The 25,518-nt window shown below is 67.2% G+C and overlaps 3 protein-coding genes across 3 annotated transcripts; 1 reads left to right on the top strand and 2 right to left on the bottom strand.

The window, feature by feature from the left end:
• Positions 1-2,954: 2,954 nt before the first annotated feature.
• Positions 2,955-4,577, top strand: EMIHUDRAFT_110874 (hypothetical protein; the record flags this gene model as incomplete). The annotated part of the gene is made up of 2 exons (XM_005787547.1): positions 2,955-3,326; positions 3,795-4,577. The coding sequence occupies 2 exons, from the start codon at positions 2,955-2,957 to the stop codon at positions 4,575-4,577; spliced, it is 1,155 nt and encodes a 384-aa protein (XP_005787604.1).
• Positions 4,578-5,720: 1,143 nt separating this feature from the next.
• Positions 5,721-9,999, bottom strand: EMIHUDRAFT_227706 (hypothetical protein; the record flags this gene model as incomplete). Its single annotated transcript, XM_005787546.1, has 11 exons — positions 5,721-5,746; positions 5,788-6,169; positions 6,616-6,678; positions 7,206-7,289; positions 7,446-7,646; positions 7,893-8,009; positions 8,147-8,204; positions 8,463-8,612; positions 8,873-8,923; positions 9,271-9,296; positions 9,370-9,999. 11 exons carry the CDS (start codon positions 9,997-9,999, stop codon positions 5,721-5,723), a joined length of 1,788 nt encoding a protein of 595 aa, XP_005787603.1.
• A 7,441-nt stretch (positions 10,000-17,440) lies between these two features.
• Positions 17,441-17,764, bottom strand: EMIHUDRAFT_227701 (hypothetical protein; the record flags this gene model as incomplete). Its single annotated transcript, XM_005787545.1, has 1 exon — positions 17,441-17,764. The coding sequence occupies one exon, from the start codon at positions 17,762-17,764 to the stop codon at positions 17,441-17,443; it is 324 nt and encodes a 107-aa protein (XP_005787602.1).
• Between the last annotated feature and the right edge of the window lie 7,754 nt (positions 17,765-25,518).

Below are 25,518 nucleotides of genomic sequence, written 5' to 3'. Positions count from 1 at the left end.
GGGGAGGCGGTCCCGGCGGGGAGGGAGGGGGAACCTCCAGGAAGGCGGTGAAGGAAAGGATGGCCAGGGAGGTGACGGGGAAGGCGGCGGCCGGGGGGGAAGGACCAAGGAGGAGGAGGCCGGAGGGGGGGACCCCCAGGGGAAAGGCCGCGGCCTCCGAGGGGGGGGGGGGGCCAGGGAAAAAATTAGTGGAATTTATGAGTGGGGCCCTTTTCCCTGCCCCCCCTTTTTACGTCAAAAGGGGACCTTCCCCCCCCCGGGAAAGGGGCCCCCCCGGTCCTTTAAGGAACCCCCCCCCCCAAAAAACCCAGGGGGGGAGTAGTCGACCTCGAACCTTCGACATGTAGTTGCCCATAGTTAGCGCCCGCCCGCCCCCCCCTCTGTCGCTTCGCAAACGAAAAAACAAAATAAAACCAAGCAAAAGAGAAAGCGAGGCCAAAAAACGATTGCGTAAACGGCGTCACAAAGCCCGCCGGTTTTGATCGACAATCGTGAGATTGACCGCCGTCGACCAGAGAATCGACGGCAGCATGCAGACGATGTGCCAGCTTGCACGGCGCTCGCGCCGCGCCGGCTGGCTCATCGAGCGCGCTCTCAGGCGCCATCCGGGCCACGCGCGGCGCCGCGCGTGCCGCGCGCCACTCGCCTCGGCTGGCAGTACAGCGCCAAAGCCGCCTCGCAAACACCGCGCACAGCACCAGCATGCTGCCCACCAGGCAGCAGAGTGCTGCACCGGCGTGCAGCGGACGCTGCGGCGCTGCGGTGCCGCCTCCCCGCCCTGTCCACGGAGCAGACGAGCGGCGGCACGGCCTTCCACCAGCTGCAGGAAGTGCGCACTTCCCAAAGGAAGCACAGGATGCTCCCGCAGTTTACGCAGCTTTGTGCAGCGCAGCGCACGGGCCACGCCACACAAAGCCGACCCTCAGTCTGGCCAAGAGGCTGTCTGCGGAAGGCCTGGCAGCGCGTACTCGCCTCCTCCGCGGCCATGCCCTCCGCCCGGGCGAGCGAGGAGCGGGGACACAACCATTTCTGGAATCGTGTGTCCCCGCCCTGCTTGCTCACGCGGACAGTTTTTGGCCCGATGTAAATTCTCTTTTGAAATTGTTCTCGAGAGCGAAGCGCGTAAAATTCTTTTCTCTGCCTGTGGTAGTACTAGCACGCGCCAGTTCGCACCTGTGTCGAGCCTGTCTGTGTTTAACTTCTTTTTCTCACGATGTCCACCCCGCCGCGCCGCCGCTCGCGCCGCCTCGCCCCCGCCGCCACCGCCGCCCCCTCGCCAGACACGCCGCCGCCCGCCCGCCTCCTCGACCTCCCCACGGAGCTCCTCGTGCGCGCCATCTCTCGCTGCGACCCCGCCGACATCGCTCGCGTCGCGGCCGTCTCGCTCCTCTTCCACGCCTCGCTGGCGCTGGAGGCCATCCGCTTGTGGGCGCAAGAGCGCGGCTTCGAGCTGCCGGCGCAGCCAGAGGGCGAGAGCTGCGCCGTGCGGTGGCTGTGTTTCGCCGCGCTGCTGCGCGAGTCCAACCCGCCGGCGAGGGCGGCCGCAGGCCAACAGCACAGCGTCTTCATCGTCGGCGAGGGGCGGCTCTCGTCGAGCGGCTGCGCGCCGGATCACATCCCAGGCCTCCTCGGCCACGGCGAGGGTGTGACGCGGCTCAACACGCCGACCCGCCTCCCTTCCACGCTGGGTGGCGAGCGCGCCGTGAGCGTGGCGGTTGGAGGATTCCACTGCCTCGCCCTCACTAGCAGCGGCGCCGTTTGGAGCTGGGGCCAGGGAGGCTTGGGCGCGCTGGGCCACGGCGACCATCAGGGCCAGTGGCAGCCGACGAAGATTGCGGCCTTTGCGGGCCAGAGCGTCGTCGCAGTCTCGGCGGGAGTCTTCCACAGCTTCGCCCTCACCGCAGATGGCGGCGTCTGGAGCTGGGGCGAGGGAGGCTCTGGCAAGCTCGGCCACGGCGACCGACAGCGCCAGCTGCTGCCGAAGAAGGTCGAGGCCTTTGCTGGCCAGCGCGTCGTCGCTGTGTCGGCTGGAGATGACTACAGCCTCGCCACCACCGCCGACGGCGCCGTCTGGAGCTGGGGCTCTGGATTCTTCAGCCAGTTGGGCCACGGCGACCAGCAGGCCCAGCTGGAGCCCACGAAGATCGAGGCCTTCGGACAACGCGTCGTCGCTGTGTCGGCTGGAGCACTCCACAGCCTCGCCCTCACTGCCGACGGCAGCGTCTGGAGCTGGGGTGGGGGAGGCTTTGGCAAGCTGGGCCACGGCGACGAGCAGGACCAGCTGCTGCCGAAGAAGGTCGAGGCCTTTGCTGACCAGCACGTCGTCGCTGTGTCGGCTGGACGCTTCCACAGCCTCGCCATCACCGCCGACGGCGCCATTTGGAGCTGGGGCCATGGAGGCGGGGGCCGGCTGGGCCACGGCGACACGCAGAACCAGCTGCTGCCCAAGAAGGTCGAGGCCTTGGCGGGGCGGCGCGTCATCGCTGTGTCGGCTGGAGCGTTCCACAGCCTCGCCCTCACCGCCGACGGCGCCTTCTTCTCGTGGGGCGAGGGCGGCGGCGGCTGCCTAGGCCACGGGGAGGACCTGTCGGACCAGCTGCTGCCCAAGAAGGTCGAGGCGTGGGCGCCGGGGCAGTGAGCAGGGAAGGCGGCGAGGAGCGCAGGAGCCGAGGTTACTGACGTTGCTGCTGTTACACCTAGCGGTCCACATCACGGGTACGGGCACTCCCCCTCGAACTCCCCCGTGCTAGGACGACGCGACAGTGTACCATCCTCCAACAACAGCGTCCTGCACGGCCCTCTCCGACTCCCCCCAGCCCCACGCGCGCGCGGAAGTACTAGTATGGCGTCGCAAGATTCTTTTCGCATAACCCATGGGCAAGATTCTGTACAAACGACCCCGCATGCACAGAATTTCCCGCCAGAAAGGCGGCGCCTCGATTGTTCGTGCGCCGATGGCGGCATCGAGCGCGCCACACCCCTCGGAGCTGTGCAGCCAGTGCTCCATACCGATTGAGTTCGACGAGGATGAGTTCCTTGTGGACATGTGTGTCGCATGCGACCGCGTGCGGCACCGCCGTCTTAGCGCCGAGAGGCGGCGCTCCTCCGATGCGTCCGAGCCCTGCAGCCCGGACTCGGTGATGGCCGCCGGGTTCGAGGGTCTGTCGGTCGAAGCGAAGAGCGCTGCGACTGGGCAGACGGTTGAGTTTGCACCTCCAAAGACGACATTTGTCTTCGGTGCTGAGCCGACTGCGCAGCGGCCGCCTGTGCCGACCCAGTGGCAGCTGAGGGTCTCTGGGCTACACCCGGACGTCAGCGCGATGCAGGTGCGTGCGAAGTTCTCGCCGTTTGGCGAGCTACTGCAGGTAACGCTGATGAAGGACCCAACGAGCAAGATGATGAACTACCGGCTGGCCAACATGGCCAACATCGTGTACGCTGACCCAGCGAACGCCAAGGAGGCACAGCTGCAGATGCATGACTTCGAGCTGTCCTTTCCTGGCGTTAACTATGGCTACGGCTTTAGAATCAGCTGCAAGCTCGTCCAGGAGGCGGAGACCGTCAAACAACCCTTTTCGCGAGGAGCGTGGAAGCCGAAGCGGTTCCGCCGGCCCGCGCGCGCGGCGCCTGCACCCGCAGCGGCTGGACCAGCTGCGGCGGAGGCGAAGGCGACGGGTGCCGCAGCAGAGGCACCGACAGCGGAGGCGGCAAACGCGACAGAGACGGCGGCGCAGCAGCCGGCAGAGGCTGCTGCCGCGCCACCCCCTCCACCCGCCGACGCGACGCCCCGCGAGGCGGCGCCGTCGCCCGCGATCTGCTCCGAGACCAACCGGCAGGCGGCGGAGGAATGGCTCGACAAGGCGCGGAAGCGGCACGAGGCGGGCGACGACGCGGCCGCGCTGCGCTTCTGCGAGAAGAGCCTGCGGCTGCACGAGGGCAACGAGGCCGCGGCGCAGCTCGCCGCGCACCTGCGCAAGTTCGGCGCGGGGACGCCGATGGCCGAGGCGGCGGCGCGCGTGCTGAAGCTGGGGCCCAGGGAGAACGCCGCGGTGCTGCAGCTCAGCGCGACGCAGGCGGCCAGCGCGGACGCGGTGCGCGCCGCGTACCGGAAGCTCGCGCTACTACTCCATCCCGACAAGAACCAGGCGCGCCAGGCGGAGGCGGCGTTCAAGCGGCTGCAGGTGGCCTACGAGGCCCTGAGCGCACAAGCCTCTGGCACTGGCGGCGGTGGCGGACCCAGCACCAGACCAAGCGGCGGCAGCAGCGGTGGCAGCAGCCGCGGTGAGTACAGCGACGACGAGTGCTTCTGCACCCGGTGCGGCGAATACTGCGAGTACGGAGAGGAGCTGTGCGAGGAGTGCGCGGAGGAGGAACGCGATCGCGCTTTTGAGGCGGCGTATCGGCGCGGACGAGGCGCATACAGCTCGCACACGTCCCGGTGCTACGACTGCGGCCGCCCGTACTCGCCGCCAGCGTCGTACTGCGGCTCCAAGCCCATGTGTTGGGACTGTCGCGACGGGTACGAGTCTGACGACGATTATGGACGGTATGGTGGGTATCGGTATGGCTTTTATTGAATTCATTCTCGCCACCCAGGCCTCGCGTATCACCCAAATCGTCAAACCCACCTCCGACGAGCCGCTCAAACTCGGCATCCAGATCCGTAGACCGTAGAGAGTTTCGGCTAGTTCCATTTCACTCTGACACGCGCTAATCTTGAAAACGTCCAACGGAGCTCCGTGTTGCTCCCTGCGCCATCCCCCGCGCTCCCTGCGGCCATGGTCGATGATATACTAGTATGAGAGGTCATCTGGCTACCGCGAGAGCGACCCAACTCGTCCACATCGTACGATGATTGTGCCTCAAAGTCAGCCTTCGGAGGCTATCGTGGGGTCGAGCCGGCAGTAGCCGTGACATGTGGTTCCACCACCCCTCGCAGGCTTTGCCTCTGACCGCCACCGTTCCCAGGCTGCCTAATGGGATGGAAAGGAAGGCTGGGCGAGCGTATAGAAGCGTGCTCGACCTCGTCGTGGCAGCCTGCACGGCAGCGCTGGCAGGCGCGATGAGCGTCGTGCCACCTGACCCGAGACGGGTCGCAGGCGTCGTACCGAGCGCGTCGAAACCATGTACTGATGTGCTCTGCACGGGCGAGTCACGTCGGCGTCAAAGGAGCGACGTGCGACCTGTCAGAGCTTGATCTCCGATCTCAGCGGCGTCGAGTCGTCTCCGGCGGCGACAATTTTGTACCTCCCCAGGACGCGCACGGAGGCAGCTGCGACCCCGACGAGTGTGGCGGACGGTTGCACACCGCGCCACCTGCTGTGTGCAACCGTCCACTCGGCGGGGTCGCGGCTGCCTCTGGAAGGCACCGAGAGGTACGAATTGGCGCAAATGACCAAAATCAAGATTGTGTAACGCGAGCTGTGCCACAGTGAAATGGAACTGCACCATATACACCGCGTCCGTCGCTACAGCCTAAAGAGCCGTACACAAACGCTACACTCTGACGACTCCCCCGAGCTGACGGAGTCGGACTGACGGACTCGGAGAGAGACAGAGAGAGCGGCGTTTGTGTTGTCTGTTGCAGACAAAATGCAAGCTTTTTTGCCGTGTGTGCAGCTGCAAGACGAATACTGAAATACGAATCGCCGCGGGCGGTTCGCGCACCGCGGGGCCCCGGCCGCGCCTGTATTCATCAAATATCTCATCACACACACCTGTCAGGCGCTCGGGTCGAGGTCGCTCCCTCGCGCGGCGCCACGCCCGGTGGCCAAGCCCAACCCGAACTCGCCGCCGCCCAGCAGCGCGCGCGGAGCCACGGCTTCTCGGCGCCAGCCTGTGCCGGCGCGCCGCTCGCAGGGGCAGCCTCGGGCGCCACAGCAGCCTCCTCCCGATGGCGCGCAGAGCCTGCGCGCGGCTCGTCGTCTCGCCGCGCCCCCGCGGCCTCGAGCAGCACCACTGCCTCTGCGAGGCCAGCCGCGCTCGCGACGCGCAACGGCGTGCGCCCGAGCTGGTCGCGCCGATTCGCGTCTGCGCGCGCGGCCAGGAGCAACTTGACGACGGCTAGAGCGTCCGGCCGCACCCTCCGCCCACCTGCCGCCACGTCCGCCGCGGCGCCACCCGCCGAGCTCTCCCCCGGCGCCTGCCTCGCCGCCTCTGCTGCCACAGCCTCGTCTGTCTCCCGCCGCTCCTCCCCGCCCCCAGGCCCCTCGCCCCCTCGCCCCTCGTCCGCATCGCCACCGAGCAGCGCCAGGTGGAGCGGCGGGCTGTACACGTGGCCGAACCGCTCGCTGTGCGCCCGCTGCGGCCGGCGGTTGCCGTCGGGGCTGGCGCCCGCCTCGAGGAGCAGCGCCACCACTCGCTCGTGCGCGCGGCAGCACGCCCAGCAGAGCGGCGACCTATCTCGGCTATATCTCGGCTATATCTCGGCTATATCTCGGCTATATCTCGGCTATATCTCGGCTATCTCTCGGCAGATCGGCGACCCATCTTGGCTATATCTCGGCTATATCTCGGCTATCTCAGCTATATCTCGGCTATATCTCAGCAGAGTGGCGACCTCCCCCACCGGTCAGAGGCGTCGCAGCGCGCTCGCGCGTCGAGCAGCAGCGCGACGCACTCGGCGTGGCCGCCCCACGCCGCGTGATAGAGCACCGTCCACTTGGACGTGTCCCGCGCCTAACTCCAGCCCGTCTCGGCTACTCTTTGGGTGGCGGTACAGCGTCGTCCGCTCGGACGTGCCGCGCGCCTGCAGCGGCGCGCCGAGCCGCAGCAGCAGCCGCAGCGAGGCAGCGTGGCCGCCAGCGGCGGCGAGGTGTGCCGCGCTCGCGTGCGAGTGGCTGGAGAGGCGGACAGTCACGCCCGCTGCAGCGAGCGTCGCGAGCACGTCCACGTGCCTGCAGGAAGGTTCCGAGAAGCTTCCGAGAAGCTTCCGAGCAGGTCCGGTGCGGCCACGCGTCTCTCGCGCCCGACGGCGCGCACGAGCGGCGTCATATCTCGGCTATCTCTCGGCTCTGTCTCTCGGCTATCTCTCGGCTCTGTCTCTCGGCTATCTCTCGGCTCTGTCTCTCGGCTATCTCTCGGCTGTCTCTCCGCTGTCTCTCGGCTATCTCTCGCCCGACGGCGCGCATGAGCGGCGTCGGGCCCCGCGCGGCGCGAGAGGCGCCGCCGTCGGCCGAAGCGCGAGCGGCGAGCAGCGCCGCAACCAGCCGGGCGCTGCCGGTCGCGGCGGCCGCGCCGAGCGCCTCGGTCGCGAGCCGCTTCAGGTCCTCCTCCTCTGGCAGCTCCTCCTCGCCCGCCGCGAGGAGCTCGTCGGCGTCTGCCGCCGCGGCGGCCCTCGCCGCCTCCGCCTCCCCCGCCGCCGCCCTTGCCGCCGCCCCCTCCGCCGCCCCCTCCGCCTCCTCCGGCCGCGCCTCGGAGCCAGCAGCCTCCCCCTCTGCCGCGACCGCCGTCCTCGCGCCGGACGTGAAGGCGGTGAAGGCGGCGGCGGCGCGCGGCGAACGGCTCGGCGGAGGAAGCGCCGCCCAGTCGAGCCACACACAATAGTCGCGCAGCCTCGGCTTGCGGTACAGGCCGCACAGCCGCGTCGCGAAGCGCTGGTTGCCGCGCTCAAACGAGTCTCTGCCGTGCTCCTCGCCCAGCGAGCCCTGCAGCAGCCGCAGCATCTTCGCGGCGATCAGCGACGTGCCGCCGAGCTGCCAAAAGTTGTCCCCCGGGCCGACGGCGGCGCCGAGCGCGGCGGCCCACGCCGCGGCGACGTGCCTCTCCGTCTCGCTGCGGAACCCCTCTCTCGCGGCGGGCGAGAGACGCGCGGCGCGCGGCGGCGGCGGCGGCAGCCTCGACCGCATCAGCTTGCCTCCGGGAGAGAGGGGCAGAGCGGCGACGGCGACCACCTGCGCCGGGACGAGCTGCGGCGGGAGCCGCCGGCGCAGCGTCAGCAGCACCTCGACGCCCCCTCCGCCCTCCTCAAACGCAGCCCGCGGCACGGACGGCACAACGTACAGCAAGAGCTGGCCGCCTACAGGAAGGCTCCAGGAAGGCTCCAGGAACCGTCTAGGACGGGTCGGCGGCACCACGTGTGTGGCAGGAGCTGGTCGCCCCGGACGGCGGCGGCGGCGGCGGTGACGAGGTCAGAGCAGCGCGCGACGTGCTCGACCTCGCCGAGCTCGATCCGAATCCCGCGCAGCTTGACCTGCTCGTCCAGCCTGCCGCAAATCCGCAGCCCGTCCGCCCCCCACTCGGCGGCGTCGCCCGTGCGGAACCAGCGCTGGCCTCCGTCGCCCGACGCCGCGCCACGCCCCGCGCCACGCCCCTCCCCGCCCGCCTCCCCGCCCGCCTCCCCGCCCGCCTCGCCGCCCGCCTCGCCGCCCGCCTCGCCGCCCGCCTCCCCGCCCGCCTCGCCGCCCGCCTCGCCGCCTTCCTCTCCCCCTCCTCGACCGCCGCGCGCGCCTCGCCCTCCGCACCCTCCGCAGTGCGGCGGCGCCGCCCGGCCGTACGAGCGCGGGAGCCGCTCGACGGCCGCGTCCGGCAGCCAGACGAACTTTTCCGCGGTGAGGCGTGGCCGGTTGAGGTAGCCGACGGCGAGCTGGTCGCCGCCGATGAGGAGCTCGCGCCTAGAGGGTTCCTAGAAGGTTCCTAGAAGGTTCCTAGCTGGTCGCCGCCGATGAGGAGCTCGCGCCGGTCGTCGGAGCCGAGCCCGTCCTCACCCCCCTCCGCTGCACGGGCGGAGGGCGGGGCGAGCGCGAGCTCGACGCCACGAAAGGGGATGCCGGCGGGCGCAAAGGCGACGCCGGCGCCGGCGGCGGCGGCGCGGCCGCGCAAGTAGTACGGTGTCCCTTCCGGGTCGGGCGGGAGGTGGGAGAGCGTGGCGTACGTCTGGTAGACGGCGGCCTCCGTGACGCCGTACACGTTGATCACCTCCACCCTATGGTCAAAGGGTGCTAGTTCAGTCAAAGGATGCTGCTCTAGTCGAACGTATGCCGGTATAGTCAAATGATACTACCCCACGGCGGCGAAGGGGGCGAGGAGAGGGAGCGGGCACAGCTCCCCCCCGACGGCGAGCGTGGCGAGCGTCGGCAGGCTTGCGGGCGGCGTGTCGAGCAGCGACAACAGGGAAGGGGTCGCGAGGAGGTGGGTGGCGCGCCTAGAGGCTTCCTAGAAGCTTCCTAGAAGGTTCCTAGAAGGTTCTGGCTCGCGAGTGGGTGGCGCGTCGCGGCGATCGCGTGGCCCAAGTCGTTGACGAGGTGCGCGCGCGGCGCGACGCACACGCACCCGCCGACCGCGAGGGTCGAGAGTACCTAATTCGGTCGTCCACTCCTCCTTAATTCACAGTACTTCACGATGCCCGCCGACCGCGAGGGTCGAAGGCACGTCCCCGACGGCCGGGTCCCAGGTGTGCGCAGAGGCGACGAGCACTCGCGACGCGCCTCCGACCCGCTGCGTGCGGGCCTTCTCGCGGCCGTAGCTTGCCAGCGCGCCGTGCGTCACCGAGACCGCCTTTGGCAGCCCGGTCGAGCCGCTCGTGTAGATGTGGTGGCAGAGGGCGCCGGGCGGTGGAGGCGCGGGCGCTGCCGGGAGAGAAGCGTCGCGGACGAGGACGTCCTCGAGTGCGAGCGGCTGGCAGCGGCCGCCATCGAGCGCGCTGGCGAGACTGGCGAGGCGCGCACGCGTGCAAAGCGCCAGCGCAGCGCCGCAGTCGGCGACGAGGGCAGACAGCCTCGCCGGCGGCGCCGCCGGGTCGAGAGGGACCATCGCCGCGCCCGCCATGGTGATGGCGAGCATGGCGACCACCATGGCCCGACCCTCGTCGCAAAAGTCGACGACGGCCTCGCCGCTCACGACTCCGGCCGCCTGCAGCGCGGCGGCAGCTCCGCGCACGGTCGCGCAGAGCGAGGCGTAGCTCGTGCTGCTCAGTCCCTCGCGGCCGAGCTCCGCGAGCGCAGCCGCGTCGCCGGAGGAGGAGGCGCGAGCGACAAAGCTGGCGAGGAGCGTGGGCGGCATATACACTACGGTACGGCAACAGGCTTTCGTTAGCAAACCGCGGCCAAGTGCTCCAAGACGCGACAGAGGGGAGAGAACGAGGGTGGGACGACCGCGAGTGGCTTGACCAGGTTCGTTGTGAAGAGCTGGGGCGCCCCACCTCTGCAATGGGCCCCTCCGTACTCACACGCGGCTCGCACGCGTAGAGTAGGGGTAGAGGGTGAGAGAGGTAGATTGAGTAATGCGTCCTTCTTGCGGCATACGCGAACCGAAGAGAGACCCTCAGCCAAGCCGCCGCGAGACCTCGCGGCGGCCGAGCCTGACATGCGTGGCGTGGGGGAGGAAGGCGATGCCCCCTAGCCCCCTCCCCGTACGGCAACGACGAGAGTGGGACGAATAAGCCCCTCTCCAGCGAGAATCGGCGTTCGGCGAGGGACCAGGTGTTGTTTATATTCTTGCTTGGGCGGGCCTCATGCCGGGGTAGGTAGGGTAGGTCTGGGCCCTCCAGTCGGGGTTTTCCCTCTCTTCAAGCTGGAATTTTCAGAAAAAGAACTTTTCCGCGGAAATCACGATGTCAACCCTCCCCAAATGGGTGATCTGATGCTTGTAGGGCTTGAGAGTGGCCTGCCATGTCACAAGAAGGACTGTGGTTTTGCAGGAGAGTACCACCATGCACCAACCATCACTCTAGTTCTCGTCCTAGGTAGAAGTGTTACAATCCAGGCTGGGATTCCAGGGTCCCCGCAACTTCACAAAGGAGCTTCCATTCGACGAGTACCGGCGGCGCGGCGAGGGAGAGGAGGGAGGGACGAGGATGGGGATGCGCGCCGAGCGACGAGAGCGACTGGTGATATTGCGACACCAGGGGCGGATTGCGAGAGGTATGGTTAAGGTAAGGCAAACGGATTGCGAGATGCACAGACCATCGACACAGACCAACGCGGCAGCCGCGGCACGACAGGCGGCGCCGAGAGGGTCGAGCCCTCGAGCCCGGCGCCGCGCGCTGCCAGCGAAACGAGCACACACACACGGTTGTCGGTTATATACAGAGATAGATGAAGAACAATATCCCCCCCCCTCCGGGCAGGAAAGGGGGGCACGCTTTACCGCTCTTTTCTGCGGGTCGGGCGTGTGTGGTATGTCCGTGTTCTACTTCTACACAATCGTCTGACTATGCCGAGCGCCCGAGCCACTCAGCCACCCACGCACCCAGTGTCGCCGCAGTGCCGAGCACCACACGGATGTCACAAGGAGATGGAGGGGGGCGCGGGGCAATGTCGAGTCGCCCGCTGACGCCCCACTGACGCCGTGATGTCCCGCTGGTTGTCGACTTGGCGCATCACTCGAGCGCTTTCAGAAGCCGATCCACCTGCAGCGTGCAGGCGTGAGAGGGCTGACGGTAACGGGAAGGGCTGCAGCGTGGAGAGGTCGGGCGAGCGACAACCTGCTCGGGCAGAGGCGTGCCGGGGTCCTCCTCCCATCCCATCTTGATGTTCGCCTTGCTGACAGCTTTGGGCAAGTTCTTCCCCTTCTTAATGCCAAGAGCCTGGCAAATCCGCTCCACCTGAAGCCGGTACAGCCGTGGGGCGGGGCCTCGAGGGCGGGACGGCGGGGGATGGCGGGGGCGAGAATTCGAGAGAGCTGAGCACCTTGCTAGAGAGCGACCCGGCTGACTCCTCGGCCGCCTCCTGAGCAGCATCCGCGTGCTCGGCCGCCTCCTTTGCCGCGGCCTCTGCCCGCTCAGCCGACGCGGTGGCGGCGATCGCATTGGCGGCGAGCAAGTTGGCGGTGGCGGCGGCGGCAGCCTGCTGCTCGGCAAGCCGCCGCTCCTCCTCAGCGCGCCGCCGCTCGTTGCGTGTGACGCTCGACGCCACGAGTGCGCCCGTGGCAACCCCCAGCCCGAAGCCCATCATAGGCCGGAAAGGGCGGCGGCCTCCTGCGACCACGACCGTGGTCCGGCGCGGTGGCCGGCGGCCGAAGCGGCGGCGCCCGACTGCGCGGCTGGTGACGGTGTGCTGCTCCTTGTACTCAGCGCCCTCGTCGTTCGCGCACTCCCCTAATAGGCCAAAGCAGCAGGTGAGCGCCAAGCACGGTGGGTTAGAGGAGCAATGTGCGCGCATGGCGCCTTCCAATTCCTCCTGCGGCTCGGGCTCGACGTTGTCGACCCGGGCGCACCGGGCTTCGAGCCACTCGCCCGTGGTGCTCAGCCAGTTCATGACGGCTGCCTTCCCATCGACGACGCACGACATCATGTGACGAAGACAACCCAAACGCGGCGGCCCGGCGACGTCGATTTCGGCGGCCGGATCCCCCTGGCGAGGTACAACTGTACGCCCACGCCCCTCGGGTTTTTGTCTGGCCGAGTCAAACCCGAGCCTTGGCGAGACTGCGTCAGCTGTTCCCTGTCCCACAGCAGGCTGGAAGTACCTCCTGCTGGCAGACCTGCTTGGGGGTATGGTAGGGCTAGTCTTGGGCGAGCAGGACCATACCCCCTACCGGTTTGGGCGACACCATACCATACCCCGGAAAAAGTTGGAACCCTGAGAACGATGACGGACTTCATGACGTCGCCCTTCGGCATGGACGACGGAGCGTCTACTTCGGCCGGCGCTGGCGAGCCGCACACCACGCTCTTGAAATCCGGCGACATCGTGACTCAGCAGCTCATGGCGGGGATCAGCGAGGACCGTCGAGCGGCTCTCTTGAGCGAGCTGGACGCTGGCTGCTCGGCATCGCGCTCCGCTGTCGACACCGCACGCGAGGCGGCGGATGTGGCCGCCTGCGAGGCACAGGACGCGGCAACCGCGGCCGACGTCGCGGCCGCCGAGTCCACTCTCGCGGAGCGAGAGTCCGAGGCGGCGCAGCGCGAGCTGACTGCGGCAGAGGCCGCCTTCGTCGCAGCGGAGCGTCGCCTCGCGGCGGCGCGCATCGAGGCCTCGAGGGCTGACGTCGTCGCGGCCGAGGCGAGAGGGAGGAGGAGCGCCGCCGTGGCGACGCGGCTGCAGCGCGAGCAGGAGCAGCACGAGAGGCTGCAAGCGGTTCGGCGGCTGTCGGAGGAGCACGCGGAGGCGCAGAGGAGCGCGGCGGCGCGGCTCGCCGCGGAGGAGCACGCTCGCTTCCGCGCGGCGCTCGCCGCAGGACAGAAGGACTCCGCCGCCCCGCTGACCCCTTGCACACGCGGCTCGGCCTCCCGAGTAGGCGGCCGTGAGCTTTGCCATCGAGGAGCTCGCTCAGCCGGTGCTCGCGATGCCGCCGCCACCGCCGCCGCCTCCGCCGCCCGAGACGCTGGTCGCTCCTCCCTCCTCGGCGGGCAGCGACACGCGCGGCACGGAGCTGACGCCGTTGGTCGCCGGACTCCCATATAGGGCGAGCTGCTCTCGTCGCTTCGGCTGAGCGAGCTTGCGCCCACCTTCGCCGAGGCGGGCGTGGTGTCGCTGCCGCAGCTCGCAGCTCTGACGCGCGCTTCGCCCCACCCACCCACGCCGCCGCCGCCACCACCCCACCGGCCACCGCAACCACCACCGCCCGACCTCTCCCGCCCCCGTCTCTCCTTAGGCTCGACGAGATCGCGGAGATCGACCTCGAGGCGAGAGTGGAGATCACGCCACACGCGGAGCGGCTCCTGGCGGCGGCGCGCGAGCTGCCCGTCGTGTCACTCGTCGCTGCGGCGATGTCGCGGACGGCCCCGCCGCAATCAGTCGGACGGCGCGAGAGCGCTGCTCCGCCATCAGCCTTCCCGTTCCTCGCCGCAGCCGAGCCGATGATGGGGATGGGCATGGTCGGCGAGCCGTGGTCGGGGATGGCGGAGCGAAGCGACACGCCGCCTTCTCTCTCGTCAGAGCGGCTGGTCCCATCCTCGGCTGAGAGGAGCGACGCGCTCCCGCCGCCGACCGGGAGCTCCGTCTTCTCCTTCATCGGATAGCCGGCCGGCTGGCTTCACGCGTGAAAACGCGCCGCGTCGTTTGCGGCTGTTGGGTCGTCACAGCGGGAGTTCTCCCCGGGGGCGGGGGGGAGTACGATCGCCCCTCTTGTACAGTGCGTCTACGTGTCTTCGCTACGCTCTCCATCCATCGCAGCTCCTCCAGCGAAAGTGTGTGACGTGTCCCGCGGAGGCGACTCGGCCACCCTTGCTGACAAGCCCGCAAACTGAAACTCCTCTCGGCCTCCCCTCGGAGTGGTCGCGCTCTCGCTCTCTCTGTGTCTCTCTCACACACGCTCGCGCCCCCGGCCTAATCAGTACCCAGCCCTCACGGAATCGGTCCCTCGTTGTACAGCAATCGATCCTTCACAGCTGCCCGCCCTGCCAACTTGCCGAGAATCGGTCCTCCATCATGAAGGTTCTGGCATGGAATGTACTGTCGGGTAGGTGTTGAGTGTACCCTTGCATCCCGCCAGTGTGATGTATCTGCTGTGCCGAACGTGCGCGTTTGGCGGAACCTCTCACCTGGTGCGCGTGGCAACGGGTCTGTGGGGCGGCCCCCTGTACCCCCTCCCCCCCCCCGGCCCCCGCCCGGGTGGGTTTAGCAATTGGTCCCTTGGCAAGTGCAAATCGGTCCCCCTGGCTCCAGGAACTGATCCGGCACTACACCCGGATCTATTGCTGTTTACCTGGTCTTAAAATAAGTACCCGACGGTAGCTACGCACCAAAGATTGCACACCCAACAAGACTCCCCCGGCGGCGCATCGCCGCGCTAATCGACAGCAGCTTTGGTCTCGTTGTGCTCGGGCTTTGCGCGCGCCGCGCACGGCGCGACGACGAGCGCTCTACTTGGCGCATTGCTCAGCGGAGTGGCGGTAGGGCTGGCTGGGAGCGAACGGCATCGGAACACTCTCATCCCCGCCGCTGAGCTGTCGGTGCAGCGCGGCGACGCCCTTCATGACGGAGGAGACGTCGGAGGAGGCGGTGTCGGTGGGCTGCGTCGTGCTCTCCGAGGTGCGGTTCGGCAGCCCGCCAGTGAAGGGCAGTGGGATCGACGGCGAACTCATGTAGCAGCTTCCGATGCGCGATGGTACAAAGACCGGGTGGGTTCAAGTTTCGTCGGCGCCTCACAGACGCAGGCTATTTTCTTCTTTTTGAGAGCGCCTTCGTTGTTAATAGTACAAACCCAATGGTCCTCTGCGAGCGGTCCTCCGTTGCAGTCGCACACACGCACACGCCACGCCGCACCGCGCGCCCGCCCACCGCCCCGCCCAGGCGGGAAAGAGATGAGGAGATGGGACAGCGAAGGAGGAAGCACAAGCACGTATGGGAGGGTTCAGTAATGCGCCACGCTGCCCGGCGTTTCTCACTTTCCGGGACAGCCCCGCCCTTGTGAGGCAGGAAAGTGACGGCTACCCCGTACGCCCTGCAGCCTGCTACTCCGACGCCGACCGCCCATCCTCCCCTCCTCGGCAGCGCATTCGTACATGCGTTTGAGCTTGACGTCCGTGACGATGTTGGCCCGGTGCAACTCGCCGCCGTGCCGTAGGATGGCGTGATGCTCACCCAACGCTACATCCTTCACGTGAGTGTAGGAAAAGTCGTTGCCAAAGATGCGAATTTGGTCGTCTCCCTCCGCCACGAGGCCGACATGCTCATAGCGCAATCGCGTCGTTCGCCCACTCTCCAGGTGAGTCGCTGCGATGGCGATTCGCATGCGCAGCGTGCCCACGACTCTCCGCGAGCCGACGCCCGAGAGCGTGATTCCGGTGCTCGACCGGTCGATCACCGCGGCGCCCGCTTTGCACATGCGATCTGCGGTGGCCTCGTCGACGACCGTGACTCCGGCACCAGTGTCGAGGAGCGAGCCCTCCAGTCGGTGGTGCTCGCCCTTTCGGTCCTGGTACGTGAGATCCTCGAACACAGCGGGTATGCTCGGGACCCGTTTCGAGCCGTGCAGCGGCCCCTCAACGACGTCCGAGGTGCGGAGTTCGCGATCTCTACGCCGAGCGAGTCGGCAGCCGGCTTCTCCGTCTTTGGCCACGAGTCGTCCGTGTACACGTCGATCGAGAAGACGTCGAGGTCGCGGAAGACAAAGGTGGAGGGGTTGTAGACGCGAGCCTCGAGCGAGATGAGCGCCTTGCCGGCCGGCTCGAACGACGGCAGGTCCGTCAGCTGCAGCGGGCGCATGTCCACCGCAAAGCCCTGCGCGCCCCTGAGCGTGACCGACTTTGCAAACGTGACGCCGGGGATGCGCGCCGAGCCGACCGTCTTGCACATCTCGCTCCTGAGGAGGCACCCGTTGTCGGAGCCGCGCAGCTCGACCGCCAGCGTCGAGTACAGCTCGACGGTGAACTCGTCCTCGTGCACGACGGCGCGCGCAATCTTCTGGAAGACGGCCACGTCATCAACAACCAGCCGGCCGGCCATCTGCGTCTTGATCTTACCGCCGCCGCCGAGCGGGCAGGGGAGCGTGGAGAGAGTGCCGAACCGCTCCCCGCGGAACATGAGGTCGATCTCCGCCGACGCGAGCGTCGCCTGCGCGCCGAAGAAGAGCAGCTCCATGTGGATGTCCATCTTTAGGTCAAAGGCAATGAGGTCGAGGGCAAAGTGCGACCACTGGGACTCGGGCTTCTGCAGGGTGATCTGGTCCACCTTGAGCTCGAACAGCGCGATGATGCCCTGCACAAAGGGCTTGCCAATCGCCAGCTTGATGTCGGACGGCGATGGCGCGGTGGCGCCCGTGCCATAGTACGCAAAGGCCCCTGCACCGGCGAGGAGGGCGAGGACCGGCGCGAGGCGCCGCACGCCCGAGGCGCGCGAGTGGCGCGGGGCCGACCCGTCGGCCTCGGTCGGAACGGGTTGCGCGATCATTGTGACCGCAAGGATGCTGGGGGGCGTGCTCAGCCGGGGGCGCCTCCTTCGATTGGGGCAGGTAATAAGGCGCGGTTTCTTTTTCAGTGTTTGTAGCTCTGACGTCCGAACCCGAAGGTGAACTGCTGTCCTCGCGATGCTCATGTCCACCCACCTGGTGCGGCCGAACCCGTTCCTCGCCGCCGACGCGGGCGGCTTGCCCTTCCCCGGCGGCCTCCCCGGCGGCCTCAGGCCGCACCTTGCAACGCCGTGAGACACGTTGGCCAGCTCGCGTGCTCGGCACGAAGAAACCAGGTCGAGCGTGCGCTGCACCAGCTGCTCAAGCCGCCCCTCGTGCCGCCGCTCGATGCGCTGCTTGCCCAGTTTGTTCCACAGGTTCGCAGCGTGGATGTGGTTCAAGTTCGCGCTGTGGGCAGCAAAGAGCCTGAGCAGCTCGTCGGCGCCGCTGGCATGCGAGATACGGCCGCTGAGCTGCTTAGCATCGAGCTGACCTCCGGCAGCAGAGGTGTGCCTCTCGTCGCGCGATCCCGCACCACGCATCGGCGGACTCAACCGGCGGTCGCTGTGCTGAGGCTGCCCCTCGCCGCGGCGGTCGCGCCGGTCATGGTCGCGCCTGGGATCGTGGGACCGATCATCGCGCCGATCGTACAAGTCGCGCTCGCGCTCGCCTATGCTTGGTCGGTCGTTGCAGCCGCGCCGCTCAACGTGCCGCCCGTCATGATGCGGCCGTCGCTCGCCTCGCAATGGCTCGTCGCGCCAGCGCTCAGCTGCGTGTGGCTCAGCGTGCCATCGCTGCTCGCGGCCACTGCACCAAGAGGCGTTGTAGCCGCGCCGCTCGTCATGCCGCCCGTCAGTGTGTGGCTCGCCTTGCCAACGCTCGTTGCGCCGTCGCAGCTCATCCCGCCGCGGCTCATCGCGCGATCGCGACCGCCGTCGCGGCTCGCCCCGCCATCGCCGCTCTTCGCGTCCGTTCTCGGCGCGCTGTTGATCATCACGCCAGCGACGCTCCTCGCCCCGATGGGACATCTTTGACACTTAACCGTACCTGTTGACGGTTCGATCCTCCCCAGAGTCGAACTGGCAGCCACTCGCACCAAGGAGGCGAGGTGTGGCTACGTGACCCAGAAAAGGCCAGAGTCAGGAGCAACCCTCGCGGTGGGTCGCTCATATACTCAACACGCCCCCACGACACAGCACGAGGTTGCTGCTGTGATTCAGGCTGTGTGTCCGATACCGCCGTGTTTCGAGGTACTGAGTAGGGCAGAGGTTCCGCCGAGTTCCCCCGGGTTTAACCAATGTGCAATGAGCAAAGAAAATAAAGATCCAGCTCCCCTCAAAAGAGTCCGCGTCTCTCTAACTTTTACTCTGCCACTGCGTCCACATTGGCCGAGTTCCCGCGGGCGCGCTCCTCCAGCGTCTCGGTGGCGAGCATCGAGACGATCCCGTCGTTCTCCATGTGGTTCGGCTGGTAGATCCCGTTCACGTACTTCCCTCCGCCGCCATCCGCGCCCGCCCAAACGTGGTAGACTCCATCGCCGTTCTCGTCGCGTATGTGGTCGAACCGCCCCTCGCCCAGCTCCGCCTCTATCCCGACCTCCTTCAGCTTTGCGATGTCGGCGCGCGCGCGCTCGACGGCCGCCAAGTTCGGATCCACTTCGCGCGGGAACGGAGAGGCGCCTAATGGTACAGCACACACGCGGACAGGTCAAGGTGGTGCACGTCACGTGCCAGAGGGCCTTGCCGAGGAGCTGGCGCCAAAAGGCCAGAGGAGGACGTTGACCAACGTGGCGCGCGCGCTGATCTCCGCGTTGAGCAGCTGGACCACGCCGCGCAGCTTCGTGAGGTGCGACGTCTCGCTGTTGTACACGGCGACCGCCGCAACCTGATCGCACCGCGCGCGAGGCCGTGAACGGCACCTCTCCTCGGCAGGTTGGGCGGGGGCGTGGCGAGTTGGGCGGGGGGCGTGGCAGCGGGCTACCGAGTCGCCGTAGCAGATGATGTGGCCCATCTCCCCGACGAGCAGATCCGCGACCTGGCGGATCGGCGCGTTGAGCAAGCCGGCGCTGATGCCGTCGGCAGCGATCGAGATCGACTCGACGTCGAACTTTCCGCGGCACTGTTCACAGCTGGAGGTGTGAAGAGACGCTGTTCACACCTCCTCCCCCTCGCGAGGTGCAGGCTCGCACCTGCCCGAGCGCGGCCGCCTCGATGTGCCGCAAGTCGACGTGCCTGCGACGCGGCCGTGAGGACGCGTCATGGACGTGTCCGACGGCGGAGTAGGTCTGGGGGCGGATTCGTGCATGTCGAGCACGCCGCGCACGGTCACGTTGGCGGTGCCCCAGCCGAGGAAGACGTCGGGGATGAAGGAGCCTGCAGCGCGGGGGATTGCGTAGGTCTGGAGAGGGAGGGGCTAGAGAGACGACAACGATACAGTTCAGAGGGAGGCGGAGCGGAGGGACGGAACAGTGAGTGGTGCTGCCACGTGTGCGGCGCTGCTGCTAGAGCGCGCCCATGGTCTGGACGACCTGGAACTTGACCTGGACGTGTGTGACGATCTCCGACACCAGGATCTGCAGCCCGTCGTTCGGACGGGTCGAGCGCTCAAACGCCTGGCGCGCAAAGCTCTGCCTCTGCAGCCACTCGAGGTCGTCGCGGCAGACGCCGAGCTGGATCGTCGCCGGGTTGAGATCGAGCACGGAGACGTTGGTCAGCGCGATTCGCTGGCCGAGTGCGGACCGCACCTCGAGCTGTTTCCCGGCGGGCAGCACATCATGCACGTGCAGCGGGTACTGCATCGAGCCGATGGCCTTATTGATGAAGCCGGTCGAGACGCCCGCGAGTGTGGTCAACGTCCACTGAGCCTCGCAGTTCGAGTCGAAGGCCGGCCTTTTCGTCCACGCGCTAGCATCGGCAAAGCGCAACTCAGACCACGCGCTGGTGAGCGGTGCAGCATCGCTTACGACCGACGCGCGAGCCACAGCACGAGCGGTCACGGCAAGAGCGACGAAACTAACGAGGGCGATGAGGCCGGCTTTGGGCCACGCGTGCGCTCGAGGCCACGTCGACGTCGAGATCATGCGTAAGCAGGTGTGGCTTCGAGAGTCCAAGCCAACCCGAGCAAACGTTGGAGAACCGGGGGCCGGCGGGGGGTACCATTTTCTTTTTTCCGGACGCCCGGGCGAGAGCCATTGTGCAAGTGGTGTCGTGCGGGTGCATATTCTCTATTGTAAACTCTATAATGCGATTGGCTGTGTACCTTCACATGCATTCAGTTGAGGGTGCACAAGAGACACGCACCCCGCTCACGTTCCATCCGGACGCTGCACGCGCTCCTCCGCCCCAGCGCGGAGCGGCGTGTCGTGCAGCGGCAAGAGAGTGAGGGCGCCGGCCTGGGCCTCTCGCGTCTCCAGCAGAAACACAAAGACAACGGCGAAGGAGGAGGGCAGGCCGGGCGCAAGCGCCGCGCCGGCGGGCAGCAGCGCGCGCCGCACGCCGCGCGACCTCGCGCTCAGGCTCAGCGCGAGGGTTGTGCCGAAGAGGACGAGGTCGCCGAGCCCCTGCTGCGCAACCTCGAGGAGCACCGCCGGCCGCATCGAGTCGATCAGCGCGAGGGTGTCGTTCGCCATCGTGTCGTCGACCAGGTTGGCGCGCACGAGCTCGGAGAGCACCTCGCCCTCCTCGCGCCTCGCCTCGGCAAGCGAGTCCTCAAAGGCGCGCACCGGGAACCAGGCGTACAGCGCCTCGAGGCACGCAAGCACGAGGAGGGGACGCAGCGCGCAGCGCAGCCTCCACCCCGAGGTCCGCCGCTGCAGCCGCCACACGCCAACCACGAGCACGAGCGGTGCGGGCAACCAGCTGCCGAGGAGCAGCGCGGCGCCGCCGAGCACCAGCGCCACCGGCGCGTCCGCCACGCCAGTGAGAGTGCCCGCGATGCCGAGGCCGAGGATAAGCAGCGCGACCACCGCCTGGTCGACCCGACCGACGGCGAGCGCGAGGCTCACCTCCGCTTTGAGCGCCCGCAGGCGCGAGGAGGAATCGGCGACCGCCGCGTCCGCGCGGGCCAGCAGCATCACGTCCGCGACCGTGGCGAGAACGCCTTCCAGCGCGGCGAGAGCCATGAGCGCAATGAGGAACCACTGCAGCGGCGAGCCGCCAAACCGCTGCCCAAGCGAGCGGCGGAAGCCCGCAGACTCGATCACCTGCCAGCTCAGCACGACGCAGACTCCGACGCTGACGAGCGAGCGGGTGACGATGTCCGAAAAGGAATCGTCGGCGTCCGGGTCGGCCATCGGCAGGCTGGTGATGTAGGTTTGTTGTATATATTCCACGTTGTAGAGCGCCTCTAGCGGCGGATGTAGAGCTCTAAAGCGCTCACATGTGAGACTGCGTGCGACCCATCAAAAAACTCGTTTCGCACCGGGGTTCGGTGCTCCATGAGGCAAAATGGGTTGAGAATGATGAACAAGTACAATGGCCGTCGCTTTCATGGGTGCCCGCCCAGGACACGACTACATCCTCACTCGACGTCACCCCTCGGGACAACAAAAACAACTCTACCACTCACGCACACGTCATTTGTTTGGGGCCCCATGCATGGGTGGGTCCCAGCCCCTGTCTGTAACACACGTGTCACCAAGATATTCAAATATTTACACGGCGAGGTTGCAAACAGTGAATATGAGGTGCGACCTGCGATATCCTCCTGCTGAACAAGTTCCTCTTGTAGCTCGATCGGTCACACCGCCATCAATCACCGTCGAGGAAGGACGGAGGGGGGACGACACTGCCTCGGCAGCGTGCACCTCGATCCTGTACCGTGTTTGTTATGACCCCCCCCCCCCCCCAATGAACATACCAGTGAGGGAGGGCGAGACGATCGAGGGGTCCCGTACCACGCGGAATCGACCCTATGTATCCCAGTGCTCAAGTGCTCAAGTGCTTATACGTGCTGGCAGGCTGACTCGTGTGAGGGGTAACCCGCGCACGGGGAAGCTTCACGGGTTCGAGTCGCCAAACATTAAGCAGCGGAGGTATGCCGAGGGGGACCGGGAGGCGGTAAGCCGTCGTTGCCCGGCGCTGCTTGCAGCACCATGGCGATGACGCTAAGAGGTTCCTCTTTTCCGCCCCCCCCCCCCCCGCAAGGCGCGCGATACACACTCTACCTAGGTACTGGGGGGTACTCGAGGTTCTCGAGGTGGATATCCTTTGGCCGCGTTGGGTAGCGAGGATTGGTGTAACCCGAGCCACAGAGGCGTGTTTTCTGACGGCCGACCGTCAGTGCACGGAGTTGCCCCTTCTCCGACTGCCCCGGCTAGTTCCCGAGGTCGTCGGGTGTGACCCCTGCGTCCCCCGGGACCTAGCGCGGGTGGGTTGGAGGGGGGCTCGCTGCAGGGAAGGGCTGTGTAAGAAGCCGATCCCCGTAGTCCGCCCCGCTCCTCCCCATCGGGCCGCATGAGCGGCCACGCCTCGCAGATTCGTTTTCGCGCCTGGGTCAGGCGCGCGGGGCATCCCCCGGGTCGCTCGACCAGCGATCCGAAGAGTGGCCGCTATGCGAAGGAAAGAGTGGGGCCCTCGGGGTACGCCTCGTCCGGCCCCCTCCGAGGGGGGAAGGGAGTTGCGGGGTCCCCACGGGCGCCTCTCTTCGGCCCTCCCGAGGGGGGGGAGGGGAGCAAGGGGGTGGGGGGGTCGGGGCGGGGGGGAGGGGTCTCGGGTTTCGTGTGGCTAATACTTGCCCTTTCGGGGAGGGGCCTCCGTTCAAGCGCTCATCACAGGAGTCAGAGCTGCCTGACGTCTTCCCCCCCTCCCTCGCGGCAGCGAGTAGGCAGCGAGAGGAGGTCTCGAGCGCCTAGGAACCTATATGAAGGTATGTGAGATGGTGATGGGAATGGGTGGTCGGGCGGGCGGGCGGGCGGGCGGGCAAGCGGCGAGAGGCGGGCGGGTGGGGCGGGGCGGGCGGGCGGGGTGATCGGAGAAGCCGTATCCACAATCCGCAGCAGCGGAGCAGCCGCAGCAGCAGCAGCTGCTGCAGCAGCAAGCAGCAGCCTGCCGCAGATTGCTGCCGTTGTCAGCGCCGCGATCCGCCGCCGCGCCGCCGCGCCGCCGCCGCCTGCGCTCGCCGCCGCCTCGTAGACGACTCCTCTCGCGCCGGAGAGCCGCGCAGCGGGCCGCGGGTTGAGGTCAAAGTGTGCAGCAGGATGTCGAGGTCATGAAACACCAGATTTTGAACTTGCCCGAGACGGCCCGGGAATAGTCCCGCGCTGTAGCCCCGGTGCTGGCGCATCACACCTCAGCCTCGAGGGGCCGGTTCCGCCGCGCAGTCGAGCAGCAGGAGCTCGGGCACAACTTTGTCGACAAACAGGTTGAGCAAAATTTCGGAGAAGAAGCGGCACCGGCGGCACGACATGGCAGTTGCAACGGCGTGGATTTTCTGCATGCCCCGCGCGTCGATCCTGGGGGGTACAGCTCTGCCAGTGGGCTTTCGATAAAACAAAACTCGAAAGTTCTCTTGCGCGCGCGCTTGTGTGTGTGTGTGTGTGTGTGTGTGTGTGTGTGGGCGAGCTTCAAGCGCGCTCATCTCGAATGACAAGGCGTCGCTACGCGTGGTCTTCCGGGGGGGAGCTTCGTCGACGGGTGCGGGACCGCGGCGCGGCTGGTGCTGCGGCGATGCCTCCGGCTGGTGCGGCGAGTGGGTTGCTGCTCGCTGCGATGGCGAAGAACTCGTCTCGTCACACGCCAAGGGCTTATGCTCTGTCGAGATGTGAGGCGCATGCGCTCAGGAGGGGAGGGCGCATGCGTAACGACGCTGCTAGAGATGCCTTTCGGGGCCCAGAGATGAAACTTCTGATGCCATGCGTGACCTAGTAGTGTCCCCAGCTATGGGCGTGTCCACGTTGGAGCCAGGTGTGGTGTGGACGCGAGAATAGCTCCGCCGTTCATGGAGGCAACCGATGCGAGTCGACTGGTGTGTGTCGTCGTGGTTTCGTACGTATCAAGAATACTCACTCACTCGCACACGCGCACTTGTCACTTTCCAAGTCTGCGGTCGGTGTTCTGAGTGGAGTGCGTGCGAGTGGATAGAGGCGTGTGTGCGTCTTCCCGTCATCCAGAGAGCCGACTCGGCGGCAGACTCTGGCATCGCCCTCGGACCGCAGCTTACCTCTTACCTAAAAACAAACCCTTCGGGCCGGCTCTGGCTTGGGAGTGCGAGCTCGTCCGCAAGTCTTGGACCATCGCGCGCTCGAGTTTTGCCTGCTCTGGCTCATGTTCATGTACTGCTTCTCGTTTGCCGCGCCCGACGCGGTGGTGCTGTCGGGCGGTAACTTTGTAGAAGCCAAAGAAAGAAAGAAAGAAAACAGACAACCCAAGGGAGGGGTGGGAGAACCACAACTTCTTTTTGGGGGGATGTAAATTCTCTTTTGAAATTGTTCTTGAGATTTTTCTCGAGAGCGAAGCGCGTAAAATTCTTTTCTCTGCCTGTGATAGTACTAGCACGCGCCAGTTCGCACCTGTGTCGAGCCTGTCTGCTGTGAGAGTCCTGCGTTTAAAAATTCTTTTTCTCACGATGTCCACCCCGACGCGCCGCCGCTCGCGCCGCCTCGCCACCGCCGCTCCCTCGCCAGACACGCCCCCGCCCGCCCGCCTCCTCGACCTCCCCACCGACCTCCTCGTGCGCGTCGTCTCTCGCTGCGACCCCGCCGACATCGCTCGCTTCGCGGCCGTCTCGCTCCTCTTCCACGCCTCGCTTGCGGTGGAGGGCATCCGCTTGTGGGCGCGAGAGCGCGGCTTCGAACTGCCGGCGCAGCCAGAGGGCGAGAGCTGCGCCGTGCGGTGGCTGTGCTATTCGGCGCTGCTGTGCGAGTCCAACCCGCCAGCGAGGGCGGTGGCAGGCCAACGGCACAGCGTCTTCATCGTCGGCGAGGGGCGGCTCTCGTCGTGCGGCTCTGCGCCGTCCCCAGTCCTGCTTGGCCATGGCGAGGGCGTGGCGCGGCTCAACACGCCGACCCGCCTCCCTTCTCCGCTGGCCGTTAGCGTGTCGGCTGGCTCTGGCCACAGCCTCGCCCTCACCGTTGATGGCTGTGTCTGGAGCTGGGGCTATGGAGGGAATGGCCAGTTGGGCCACGGAGACAAGCAGAACCAGCTGCTGCCCGAGAAGATCGAGGCGTTGGCTGGGCAGCGCGTTGTCGCCGTGTCGGCAGGAGGCAGCCACAGTCTCGCCATCACCGCCGACGGCAGCCTTTGGAGCTGGGGCCGGGGAGTCTTTGGCGAGCTGGGCCACGGCGACCAGCAGCCTCAGCTGCTGCCAAAGAAGGTCGAGGCTTTTGATGGCCAGCGCGTCGTCGCCGTGTCGGCTGGAGGCAGCTACAGCCTTGCCATCACCTCCGACGGCGCCGTCTGGAGCTGGGGCGATGGACGCCTTGGCCGGTTGGGCCAAGGCGACGAGCAGCGCCAGCTGCTGCCGACGAAGGTCGAGGCCTTGGCGGGGCGGCGCGTCGTCGCTGTGTCGGCTGGAGGCCTTCACAGCCTCGCCCTCACCGCCGACGGCGCCGTCTGGAGCTGGGGCTGGGGAGACTATGGCCAGCTGGGCCACGGTGACGAGCAGCGGCAGCTGCTGCCCAAGAAGATCGAGGCCTTTACTGATCGGCGCGTCGTCGCTCTGTCGGCTGGGCTGAACAACAGCCTCGCCCTCACCGCCGCCGGTGCTGTCTGGAGCTGGGGCTGGGGAGCCAATGGCATGTTGGGCCACGGC

This window comes from Emiliania huxleyi (assembly GCF_000372725.1).
Source record: "Emiliania huxleyi CCMP1516 chromosome Unknown EMIHUscaffold_141, whole genome shotgun sequence".
Lineage (NCBI taxonomy): Eukaryota > Haptophyta > Isochrysidales > Noelaerhabdaceae > Emiliania > Emiliania huxleyi.
The sequence above is the reverse complement of the archived record's forward strand: the minus strand, read 5'-3'. Positions and strand labels throughout refer to the sequence as shown.